The 13,502-nt window shown below is 34.4% G+C and overlaps 1 protein-coding gene across 1 annotated transcript in view; it reads right to left on the reverse strand.

Moving 5' to 3' along the window:
• si (sucrase-isomaltase (alpha-glucosidase)) overlaps window positions 1–3,802 on the reverse strand; it is a 37,748-nt gene extending 33,946 nt beyond the window's left edge. The window contains exons 1-7 of the mRNA XM_041269933.1: window positions 3,722–3,802; window positions 3,433–3,509; window positions 1,681–1,807; window positions 1,458–1,549; window positions 695–815; window positions 486–595; window positions 95–246 (exon numbers count right to left, since the gene is read on the reverse strand). Of these exons, the coding sequence (XP_041125867.1) occupies window positions 95–246; window positions 486–595; window positions 695–815; window positions 1,458–1,549; window positions 1,681–1,807 (602 nt within the window). The 5' untranslated portion in view covers window positions 3,433–3,509; window positions 3,722–3,802. The remainder of the gene's footprint in view (window positions 1–94; window positions 247–485; window positions 596–694; window positions 816–1,457; window positions 1,550–1,680; window positions 1,808–3,432; window positions 3,510–3,721) is intronic.
• Between the last annotated feature and the right edge of the window lie 9,700 nt (window positions 3,803–13,502).

The following is a 13,502-nucleotide window of genomic DNA, read 5'->3' on the forward strand; positions in this document are numbered from 1 at the left end:
TGAAATGCATTGAGAAACTGAAACTGATATTTTTAGAAACATGAATTGTTTTCACATCCATTACATGTGCTAGAAAATGTATTATATAACTTACAAAACTTTTTTTGTTGATGCTCTTCTTAATTTAAACCCAAACGGTTTGTGAATAAGTTCCACCTCATAATTGGGCCTGGATGCCGCTGGACCATTAAAGGGCTTTATATGTTCATGGGGAACTTCAAATCTTTTCTTATTAGGGTCCGTGATCTATAATAAATACAAATCATATTTTAAACAATGTTGGGAAATAAAGCAGTTTAAAACATTAAAACAGACCCCCTTGAATTAAACTACTCGGTTTGTTTGGTTTGATGTTAGTTTTGTAATGTTCTTTTGCTCTCTGAGTTCTGTCATTATTACTGTGGAGGGGTTGAGTGGGTTGTTTACATCCATACTTGAGTGAAGTAACCACAGTAACAAGTCAAAGCACAGAACGGTGCTCTGACCTTGAAACGGACACGGTTCTGTGTCTGTATCTCGGCAGAGAAGTGAGCTTGTTCAATATCCTTCCCAAATAATGATGGTGCAGGAAGTCGCTTGAGCTGAACTTCAAACCCTTAAAAGGTTAAAAAAAACAACAAAAAAAACTGAGTTATTATTTTAAATATATGCTACGTGGTTGATTTGTAAAATATAGATATAAATAAATGCTTACCTTTTTGGGTGGGATTCTGGACATCCACGGCTTCATACCCAAGATTCTTTGAGAAGAAACACCAAGGCACATTTGTTTCTGAAACAGGAAACCAACAGCAACCACGCGCTGCACATCTATCCTGTTAACAAACAATATCCAAAAAAAAATAAAAAATAGTGAGTTTAGAATAAAATACTAGGTACATCGTCTATGTTAAATAGTTTTGATATCAACCAAAATATATGATTATGATATCAATTGATATTTTTAGCATGGCTGCTATAAAGATAAGCAAGCAAGCACTCATTCGGTAGGTTAGATTAAATAATCATTGTATAAAATGTCACTATTATGAATAGCTTAGGCATTATAACATAAACGCATTCATCATGTGTGGTAATAATCCTCTCCTGAGATTTGTACTATGGCTTCTAGGAATTAAGAATACGCTTTAATCTTTAAGGTTAGTTTTCCATGCTGCAGACTAACAACACTGTTGTGCAAAAATAGTGGAAACATCATTACTTTACTCTTCCCCGCAATGTTATGTGCATATAGGCCTTTGTAAACCCAGGGCAAACTGGGAATACTGCATTTAATGAATGCATGTAAACAAATACACATTGGAGTTCTAACCCTTATTTCCCTTTAATATACAACCACCTCTGTGTTTTTATTCCAGTATCAATGATCAGGAAATTATTTGTAAAATAATGATCCAATCGCGTTCGAAGTGATGTAAATTTGGCAATCTGGCCCCTTAAAAAGATTAACAACCGACCTTTGATGCGCCTCCATCTGGACAACAGTCTACTCGTTCTGATTCTTGAATATTTGGACATTCTGGAATGAACTGAGGTGTTCCGTTGCCATCTTCCAAAATAAGAATATAAAACCAAATTTAATAAGATTAAATCATTCCTTCCCCTATAGAATGTGTGTAACAATTAATTGTTTTTATGTAAGAAATGTGGGTGTTGTAAAAAATAAAGTGTGTTTCTTACCATTCAGTTCTGTGCCTGGTTCTCCTGTTGCTAAGAGGACTATCAGAACGACTGATACTATGGCCACCAGTATGAACAGCACCATAAGTATGATTTCTAACCCAGAAAACGTTTTCTTCCACCCCATCTGAAAAAAAAAAAAAAAAAAAAAAAAAACAATTAATTTAGTAGCACAGAAAATTACAATAACTTTCCAATGTTACACTATACTGTGGAGTATAGAAATGTACTTGCGATTTCTACCCTAATTATTTACATTCTGCATAATTTCAGTTAGTAGAAATAGAGTACTGTCGCTTTAAGTAGCATCAAGTTAAGTTTAAAGCTTGTTTAACTATTATTTTGAATAAAGATGCTGAAGATGCTGAAATGCAACAAGTTAATGTATAAGGCAGAGAAGCAGTATGAAGAAGGATCAGTACAGTATGAAGGAAACAACATAAACACATTCACACACACACACGTGCTTCTTTAGAAAGAATGCAAACATACCAGCATTAACTAGAGTGAATGTGTGTTTCTAAATCTACTTTAGAACAACCCTGTAAAACCTTGCTGTTAACGTGCTGCACTTAACTTTCAAAATGGAAACTGTTAAACACAACTCTGGGGAGAAACAAATGTCGCAACTCAAAATTAATGTGTCATATTTATAAAGCTATGCGTTGATCGTTAACTGCAGTACACAATTAATTTTTCTAGTTTTCCCATTCTACAGCTGTTGTTTTTGTTGTAATTTATTCACAAAATATGTAAAACAAAACTAAAAGTAATGCTATAACCAATGAGAAATATGTTTTTTTTTTTCTTTTTTAAATGTACGATTGAGTTTTAATTCAATAATAGATTAAAATGAGCTTTCCGAAATATGAAGACACAGTGATTTAGCAGTTTTAATTTCCTGACAGATCTTGAGACTATAATGGATAGCGTTTTTGAACAGGATAACCAACGGCTTAATCTAGAATGAAGAACAACAGAGGGGTCCTAATGTGTAACGAATACACGGATAGCAAATCTTATTCACTTATCATCAACCTTCAGCTCTACTACTTGCCAAAAACAATCGTAGTGCTTGGGCAAATTGCAGAAGCACCTGTTCACTATACCAGTTGTGGAGTTGTGTTATAAAATTGCTGTTCCATTTTTCAATACTAACGCATTTTCAAGTTATAAAAAGTCAATGGAGGACCTGTGTAAAATCCAATCACAACCAGGATACGATCCATCTAAGTAAACAATGGTTTTGAACTTCAGTCGAAGTGCTAAAATACAGTTTTAAAACAGCAACTGCGGCAGACACATTACATGTACCCCTTTCTAAACGTGTTTGCAATTTATTAAATTCCAGATGGGAATCTAATTAAAATGTTTCTTTCAAATACTTTCTTTCAAAACTGGTATTTGTTATCTGTTACAGCTTCCAGCCACAAAAAAAGTAATAACACCGACTAATGGAGACTCCAAAATAATATTGCGATGAATTATATTTACAAAAGTGAAATTCCATACTTTACATACTACATGTTTGTTTTTTTTGTTTGTTTTTTAATGAAGACAATAGGCAACAATGCATAAAACATTGCCTTTTTTTTGCTTGAGATGAAGCCTATTGGGAGGGTGTACTAATGTACAGACTGTAGAGACAGTCGTGGCAATTAATGCTCGGTATCTTATTTTGAACTACTTCAGTGAGCACAATTTTATAGGATATACATTAAATTACAGGCAATGTATAACTATAATGCTTACCGTGCTGGCTTCCTTGCCTTCTCCGTGTCCTTCGCCGTGTTCACGTGAGAAGGAATTGCTACACAATCCATACACTGCTGATGAAAGCTTTAAATAATCAGTGTTTTATAGCGGTAGTTGTAAAACTAACTAATCATCCCAAAAACATTCAAGAGAAAAACAGCTGCTATGACTGTAACATAACGTGATGTCCTTAGCTGTTACCACCCCATAATCATACTTGATAAAGCTGGATTTTTTTTTTTTTTTTCCATAAGTAAACAGACTACTAACAAGCCCTCCAAATTACCTTGTTGTAGTGTTGCTTAAAACTGGAGTTGCTAGCTTAACTTTCTGTCACAGCAAATATTTTCTCTTTCATCCAGTTGGTCTTTTTCCACATATACAAAAAAAAATAAAATAAATAAATAACAATTGTAAAAGCTAAACAATAACTGAGGTGTTTTGACGGGGAAGGCAGACGGCAGAAGGGGCAAAACTTAGTTGGATACGCCTATTTCTCATGTTCTGTTTTTCTAGAATGTGTGTGTGTGTGTGTGTGTGTGTGTGTGTGTATATATATATATATATATATATATATATATATATATATATATATATATATATATATATATATGATATATCTCATGTGTGGATTTTTCTAAAAGTTGTTTAAATGTGTAAAGTACGCACTTTTTTTAAAGCATGCCAAAAGAAAAAAAACAAAATCTTAAAATAAAAGTGTGTTTCGCCAAAAAAACCAAAAAAAAAAAAAATGCTAACGTGGAAGTTTTAAAATGCATGCCAAAAAAAAGAAATAAAACAAAAATGTGTTCCAAAAACAAGATTTTCAAAAAGGATGTGAGGCAGTCTCTCTCTCTCTCTCTCTCTCTCTCTCTCTCTCTCTCTCTCTCTCTCTCTCTCTCTCTCTCCTCCTCCTGCTGGCTAAAGCAAAGAAAAGAAGCAAAAAAGAAATAAATTAAAAAATAAAAAAAAAAAAAAAACTGGAGTCGTGATAGGAATGTAATTCCTGTTTTCTAAAGGGTTGTTTGGAATGCAGGCCTGCTGCATGGCACGCTCAATGGACTAGCAGGAGAATCTACTGCTTACAGCTCTGAGGCTGCTTTCCAGTGCACCAGTCGGTCGGGAACCCGGGATCTCTCACACTAAAACATAGCGCCGATACCGCTGTACAAAAGAATCGGCTCCTTTGCAAGGAGCGTATATCTGCAAGGACCGTATATCAGGTTTATGTCATTGTATGTGATTACTTCACCTACGAGTCCTGCTGCTGCCTTCCCACGTACACGCTACACGCTCCCCTGCCAGCCTCAAGTCCGACCCGGACTTGCTCACCAGGCTACAGTCCGACGAGTGCGTGCCGGGGTACCTGAGCCCACTGCTGACACCAATGTAGCGAACCTCGGTTCCCGCAAGCAGGCGCGAACCGAAGACCTCTCGCATTAAAAAAAGCATAGCGACGATATATATTAGTATTCGTATTTAATCAGCGGTTACATCTGCTTTCCTGTCTATTTTGCGTTTGTAAATACTGTAGCCACATCATCTAGCACTGAGTCATTTATTTCAAGAATACATAATACGTTTTCTGCCGTGAAAATATGAGAAACAGTTTCTACAACCACTGCAATCGCTTCCATTTAAAATTTTACTGTTTAGTTTAGGAACAGGTTTGCCAGATATTTTTTACAAAAAACCCGCCGGCTTATTCTTGAAAACTTCCTGCAACATTGCTTTAAATTTAGTAAACATACTTGTTCAATAAAACTGCTTCCTGTGCAAGAAGCACACTGTCACTGTGAAATTCATGCTGAAACGTAGCTGCAGTTTACTTCAGTATCATATCCAGTGTGTGTTTACTACTCAGCAAGCTGTTTAAAGATGCCGAAAACTATAGAAATCACATCTAAATATCAGGTCAATGAGTTTGGCAACATCCATCCAAGTGACAAAGACTAACGCCAGATAGTAATATAAATACTATTTTGGGGGGGGGGGGGTTATTGTTAGTACACAGAGGTATTTGTAATGTGTAAAGTAAAATGGTAGGCCTAGGTTTGTTTATTATTGATTGATGGCACTCTGGTCAGTTTGTGGAACTTGCTTTGAATTTGAAAGTGTACCAATTAATGCTTCCTGTAAAAACTAACTGTTATTCAGTAGTACTGTTTGCGTATCTTATAATGTGATGCGGGGGGCATTCAATTTTAGCCTTTTATTTTAATTGCGGAATAACGCTGATACGAATCAATCAACCATTCCTTTTTTTTAATCAAGTAAAACCCTTGAGAACAAATTCTCATTTGCAATAATGCCTGCTACCAGACCGTGCCTCCCAAAGTAATAATGAAATGTACATCATATGACAGATATTGATGCATGTTATTCTTACAATGCTTAGCAACAGTGATGTAAATACTAAGGGTTGTGTATCATATAGCCGAGTATTTTGCTTTAAAATATTTTAAAACTATTCAAAATATATCCAAATGTAATACCCGCACAAATGCCCAAAACCAGCACAAAAAATAGACACCCGCCCAAAGCCATTTTTTCACGCACAATATAAAAAATACAACCCCAATTGGGCATGAACCTTCCCAATCTGAAACAATGTTTAGGAATGCAAGGAAGCGTTCCTAAATACCAGGAAGTGTTGTGACAATAGTGACGTTTTGTTGTGTCAGCGCTCAACAGTACCGTTGAATTTAGGTGCACAGCCAAGTTTGATCAAAGGGACCTTCGTCACAAAGACACTGGGTTTTTTGGCACACTTTTACTGTTTAGTATATTCAGTATAATATAGTATATATATATATATATATATATATATATATATATATATATATATGTGTGTGTGTGTGTGTATATATATATATATATATATATATATATATATATATACACACACACACACACACACACATATATATATATATATATATATATATATATATATATATATATATATATATATATATATATATATATATAAACACTTAAACGATACCGGAAGGAGGGAGATATAATGTGATTTGCTCTTTTCCTTCCTCCCTCTAACCTCATTACAAGATCACACCTCATTGGACACACTCTGTCAGCTCATCTTTGCATTTCACCTAGACCTTTGAGGCTTTCAAAGCTTGTGATTAATTATTGTTTAGTTAGTGCAGTCTACTTCTCTTTATCTATCATCTCTGGTCTGATACGGCTGCCATTTCATCTATCAAAGGTTATTTAGGAAATGCTGTTAGTTTCCTAAACAATCAGCTTTGATATAACTAAAGAAATCAAAACTTTAACAACCCGCTAATCACACTTAACAAAAGCTGTATTTAATAGTGTTTTCTTTTTTTGAACTATCTTATTTCTTCTACTCATAAAACAAAAACGCTATTAAATACAGTTTTGTTAAGTGTCATTAGAGGGTTGTCAATGTTTTGATTTGGTTAGTATTAGAGCATAAAAGTGAATGGCTTGAGATCAAATGACAATGGCTTGCTGCAGTGGATAATACAAGGGGAAAATATACAGTATATATGAAATGAAAAACAGCAGATTATAAAAAGTAAAAACAAATAGAAGTATTTAGTGAACATTAGCCGATAATTAATATACCAACATACACACTTTCTGGTATTTTAACAAACCGTCTTTATAAACAAAATTTAAAAAGCACTTAAGCAATTTCACAAAGGCATTGGCACCTTTTACATTAAAAGTCTGTAAACAGTTAATAGAACGACACAACAATTAAGCTGCATTACAAAACCAATAGCCAGAAAAATAGGTAATTATTTCCAATATATTGTGGCAAACCTTGACGTGTACCCGGGACCTCCTGCTTTAAAACATAGTGACAATACTGCTGCAAAAAGGAGCCAGGCTGTCTTGCAGGAGCATATATTAGGTTTATGTCTTCATTTTTTGATTGTGTGACGTAACAGTCCTGACCCCTACCCCTGTGCACGCTACAATATGTTGAATAAGAACGTTTTTTCAACACAGCAGATGATGGTCAAGACAAAGGAGTTGTATTCACATTTGAGAAAAGCACTCATAGCAAAATGCACTATACTATGTTTGGGTAAAAAAAGGGGAATGACTTCAATGAAGAAAACCTTGCTACTACAGCTGAGGTGGTTCGATCATGATATGGGGGTGTTAGCAGTTAAGCGCCTGGAGACATCCATGTAATTGAAGATCAATGTGCAATGACACCATCTGCCCGTAGGGTGATTTTTCAACACAACAAAGACCCAAAGCATATGGCTAAGTCAACTCTGGAATCCTTGATGAAAACAAAGATAAAAGTAATGGAATAGCCTTTGCAATCACCAGATCTTAATCCAATAAAAATAAATATTTTTTCTGCGACTGTAAGTTCAGCTGTAATCATTATTCCTTTCGTGTCTCTGATAATGATCACCAATATTTAGTTTAAAGTCCATTCTTATATGAATAGATTCTAGTATAATAAATCCTAAACAGTAACTATGAACTTTGAACATTTAAAGCTCCATTCAACAATTTCCCTCTGTAAACATACAAGGTACAGCTGGAATGGGCTGGATAACTTCAAATATAATAAAATAATAAATTTAATGCAACCAAAGCTGTCTTTTTTCACGTCTCCAAGTATTTGGAAATTAGTAATGTAAGCTGAAGATTCATGTTCTTATAAAATGTCACCCCGACACACTCTGAGCAGTTCTAAGTGGTAAACTCACACAAACTCTCAGGAATTACAAATCAAGTTCTACAATACAAGTTATGCTTTTAAAGTACGTGAGACGTTCATAATATATATATATATATATATATATATATATATACGATATATATATATATATATATTATATATATATATATATATATATATATAAGTTTATAAAACTGGTGATCTTTCATTCTTTCTCTCTAATGAAATGTTTGAATTGTTCTGATTGAGTTAATACATGCAGTTGCTATGTGCCCATAATATGTACTTGTTTTAATTCATTTTGAATGTATTGATGAATTACTTTTAATGGTATTATTATTTTTTAAATGTTTCTGTTAATCTATGTAGTTCTATGTGTGTGATTGTTTCTTTATTGCTGCCTTCTTGGCCAGGCCTATCTTGAAAATGAGATTTTGAATCTCAATACGTCTGGTTAAATAAAAAAAAAAAATTAAAAAAGCCGGAATCGAAGGAGCCTCTCAATAAGTGGCAATGCACAGGGCACCTCTTGGAATAAGGATTGCAGAGATCAATAGCATCAGTCCTACCTTTCTGTCAAATCAAGAAGTGGTAAGTGTGTGAGGCTTTCTCTCAGGAATCCATTCTCTGGCAATTATTATTTCATCGGTTTGTAAATGATCCACCTATGGTTAGCTCTTGGTAAACTATCAATGTTGTTGGCTCACACTTTTCAGAATGAGTTTTAAAATCTTGTTATCCTTTTAAAAGCATCAGTGGTTCTAAGATAACGGTTTAATAATTAATGATCCCCAAACATTTTTTTTTTGGTTTTGTTTTTTACTGTGTAGGACTGTTGCAATAGTAGGCTGGTTTGTGTTTTGCAATTTACTGAACTTGAGTACATTGCTAAAACACATGCTTTATTAATCTGACCAATAGTGTTTTGGGTTCTCATCAGAACTTCTCTGGCAATACTGAAGAACATTTTCGATGTACTTGAATACAAAGTGACCTGTGACATTAAAAAACATTACCTTGACTATATATGGGGAGCATACTTATAAAACACTCAAAAGTGCTACATTAAGAAACACCTAAATCAATTCAATGATAAACATTTCTAATTATGTCAAGACACTGTCACACACTAGTGCCCACATTGGGATGTTGGGTGGTTTTCCATAATACTGGGCTTCCAACAACCTAAGGGGAGCTTCGATTAAAGATTTAGGAGGGTAACAGACTGAGAGTTTAGGAAGCCAGATGATCTGGATGTGTGGAAAGCATTTAGACAATCACCAGGCCCAAATGTTGTTGGAAATGTACGGTACTGCTGTGATGATTTCAGTTGATACCAGCTGTACTCACTTTATAGATAGTAGAACTCATAGACCATTGTGACTCCCATTTTCTTTTTTCATTTTTCACTTCTGTATGGCTGAAGCTGGTGAGATACAATTTTGTCGTGTACTTTCCTCGTAGTTGAGATTTTATAATGCTAAAGGGTTAACTAACGGCAAATGTCCTAAGTAGAAAATGACTAGTCAGTCTAAGAGTTTTCAGAAATGGCAGGAAGGAAATTTCACAGAAATGCTCAGGCTGATGCAAGTGGCAATTAAACTGAAACAGTGCACGCAGTAATCAAAAGAAACATAAAAAAAGTTACACAGTTTTAAAAAATAAATAGTTGCCATTCTGATTTACTCATTGGGATAGGATTTTGTGATATCCCGCTCCTACCTAACATACTTTATTTTCCATTTTTTAAAAGTCTACACAGACACTTACAACTTGACCCCTCTCCAATAATGAACCACATTGTGCGGCAAGCACAGAGAGGGTGTTTATGCTTTGCTGAAGGATGTGCTCTTTTCCATAGCTGCAATTCATTCAGCCAATGAAACCTCCCATCTATGTGCTGAGGCCAGAGTGAAACTGAAAAGTTAAAATGTTAATAGAACTTAAAGCAACACTTCAGGTTTTTTTTTTTGTTTTGTTTTCCTTGACTACCAAACCTTTCACATTTGAACACATTACACACGTTGCAGAAAATATGTGTGTTCATGAACCTGGCGTTATTAACAGCTGAACAATAACGGTGTTTGGCTGTCCTTTAGACAGTTACATTAGTTTAGCTGAACATATGCTGAATAGAGCCTACAATTAACAGTTCTGTCTGATTACCATATGTTTGGCATGTAAGTTTCCCCGGTTATAAACGTATCTCTCGTATTACAGTGTCTGTCTATAGCTTGGCTAGCAGTTAGAGTACATTCAAGTGATAGCAAAATCGCCAAACACCCACCTACTTTCATCAAATCAGTGTTATTATATGCCTCATATGTTTGGACACATTTAAGTAATTTGTGGGTAGAGAATGCTAATGTAATCTTAGTGATTTGGTTTAACATTTAGTGAATACCTCTTTAAACTAGTCTAAGATACACAACTTTCCACAACTGTAACTAAGATTGTGTTTAAGAAAACAATCTCCCTTTTGCTTTATGTTATCCTTCTCCGTTTTACTTTTTACCTTCTTTACAAATCAGCAATATCTTTTTCTTGACAGCTGGACTTGCAACTCTAATTTATTAACATTGTCTTTTATCAGAAAGAATCCTTTGAAACCTTAGTTCCTCCCTGACCCAGATTAACAGGAAATGCAAGCTCAAGCCACCAATCCATGTCACAGACACTTTATCTTTTACATATAAAATTTAAGGAACACAGTGCCATAATCCTTTAGAATGTCAACAGAAGACTGTATAGCTGTACAGTTTGAAGCCCTAAAGATGATTGAACCAGTTAGTAACATTAATATGTGCCCTTCCATCACCTTCTTGTTTGCATTAAATGTTAACCAACAAAGCCGTTATAGGTAGTTTTTTTTAAATGTATTTATTTATTTTATTTAGTCGTTGCATATTATTAGTTATTATTTTTTCTCTCAGTTTGAAATGCCCAATTATTATTTAGGCTCAGCTCACCACTACCACCCCTGCGCTGACTCGGGAGTGGCGGAGATGATATCGTAAATGGTGTACAAATATTAAACCACACACAGATTGGAAGGTTTGCAGAAGAACAAATCCATTCTAAGATGGGCCAGTCGCAGTGCAAACAAACCGCAATTTGCGTTTTTGTTCTCCTGCATAAGGAGGCGTCAGGTTTAAAAAAAATACAATAAAATCGCACATACATACACTTATAGTGATCAATGTATTTTAAATGTATAAATCATTGCGCTGAAATAACACTAATGTGTTTTGGGTAGGCTATTCATTTCATTATAAAATATAAATCTGTACAGTACAGTACAGTATACAGTATAATAAAATCAAATGAATACCTAGAGCACGTTCTTTTTACTTTAGCCGAGATATAGCTTTTATCCTGTTATCCAGCATTGTGTTTACCATCTGATCCTTTAATGCATTGGTTAGCGTTATACTGTTATTATATAATCAATACATAACCAATATAAAGCAATTAACATAAAAGACTGTAACTAAAATAATAATTAAAAAAAAAAAAAAAACTTCTATTGACAATTATTTACTGCATACATGTAAAGAACAAATGCAGTGAATTCACATGCCCAGTTGTTATGGGATATTTTAACTGAGCTGAACTTAGGACCACTTAGTAGTAAATTACAGGCTAATGGGAGTTTTCCTCTGAGAAAATGTGAACTCAATTTATTTAAGTTGTAACAGCCCATCAGATATAAATGACTGCCGGTATCAGTCTCTAGCTGATACTTGATTTTTTTTTAAATTTTTTATCTTTAGATACTAAGTACTATTAGCAAAGAACACGTCCAGGTCAACTCCATGCTTAAGAGCAGAATCTGAAAGTACATACCACTCTGCATTATAAATAACACATGCTATAGCTGTATAATATTGTTTATCATTAATAATTCAATAAATAAAGAAAGATACTATATTACAGGAAACTGCAAGTTAGGTCATGTTATTATACATAATGACCCTATCCTTAATTCAATAATATATACTGTATGCCAATAAAAATGAAATATGATCTGGCTACCAAAATGATAGCTACAGTGAAGATACAATATTACAGTCTTTGTATGACAGCTTTCATCCCAGCCATTAATCACTCCTCTGCCGTCTTCCAGAAATTATCCCTAGACTCATCAGTATTTGGCAGTATTACACATTGGACAATACAGCTCTGCACCAAGGAGTCAGTGACAGAATATAGCTTATGTCACCCTACTTAACAAATACATGTGGATACAGTTTTCATGTATTTATTTATTTATTTATTTATTACTTTCTAAACAAAAGTGATTTCAAGCTCTTAGCATGGTGCTCAAATTATAATCATCTTTCTTTCTTGAATGAAGTACTTTAGAAAGCAATTGCTAATGCATACTTCAAAGTTATAGATGACTTGTGAAATACTGTGCTAAGAATAGGAAAAAAACAGCTATGCCTCTGCTGGACCTGTTAGCTTAGCAAAACAACATTCTTAACAGCAATAACCATTAAGGTTACATACAGAAGTCTCTGTAAAGTAAGGGTCTTGGGATTTAGCTTTAAAGATTCATTTATAGAGACAATGTCTGCTGGTATCCATGGCCGTGGATGAAGATGTAGTTAGTGAAAGGCATCATTGATTTCTTGACAAAGTGTATAGTATGCATGCATCATTACTGAAGGGTGAGGGGCTTATCTGAAGAGCACATCTCTCTCATAGGCTGCCACAGTTCAAGAGCGTAATCACATTTAGGGAATATGGGATGAACTTGACTTAATTCTCTGGTCAGTGTTACTTAGACTAAAAACAACGTTTTGACACTGTGGAAGATAAAATGTTCCTGTTACAACTCATTCATTCAGTATGTTATAAATTGTTGATTTTTATCACTTTAACGGTCTGTCCAACCAGTTTCTAGCCCACCCTAACCCTAACCCTAACCATGTGATATGTGTTTCAATAGTAGTTTGTCTTGCATCACTTATTCTGTATGACCGGTTCTAAGTTTAAGGTCCAAATGTGATCACCCTATGCAGTAAGATCACAGAGTGATGATTTGATCATTTTACGGCAATTAACTGTTTTTTTTTTTGTTTTTTTAAGTTCCAAGTTTGAAGCCCTAAAGATGACTGAACCACTTAGTAACATTAATATGTGCCCTTCCATCCCCTTGTTTGCATTAAACATTAACCAACAAAGCAGTTATAGACTGATAGTAGTTTTAATAGTATATATTACTTCTTTATCCCCTTCCATAAAGATGGGTCACATAGCAGTGATTCTGAAGAATTATCCCAACTGTTGGTTTTGACATGACACATTATATAATCCACAATTCACCTTTTCTTACATTGGTGTACACACGTGAGAACAATAA

The sequence above is a fragment of the Polyodon spathula genome, chromosome 14, assembly GCF_017654505.1.
Source record: "Polyodon spathula isolate WHYD16114869_AA chromosome 14, ASM1765450v1, whole genome shotgun sequence".
NCBI lineage: Eukaryota > Metazoa > Chordata > Actinopteri > Acipenseriformes > Polyodontidae > Polyodon > Polyodon spathula.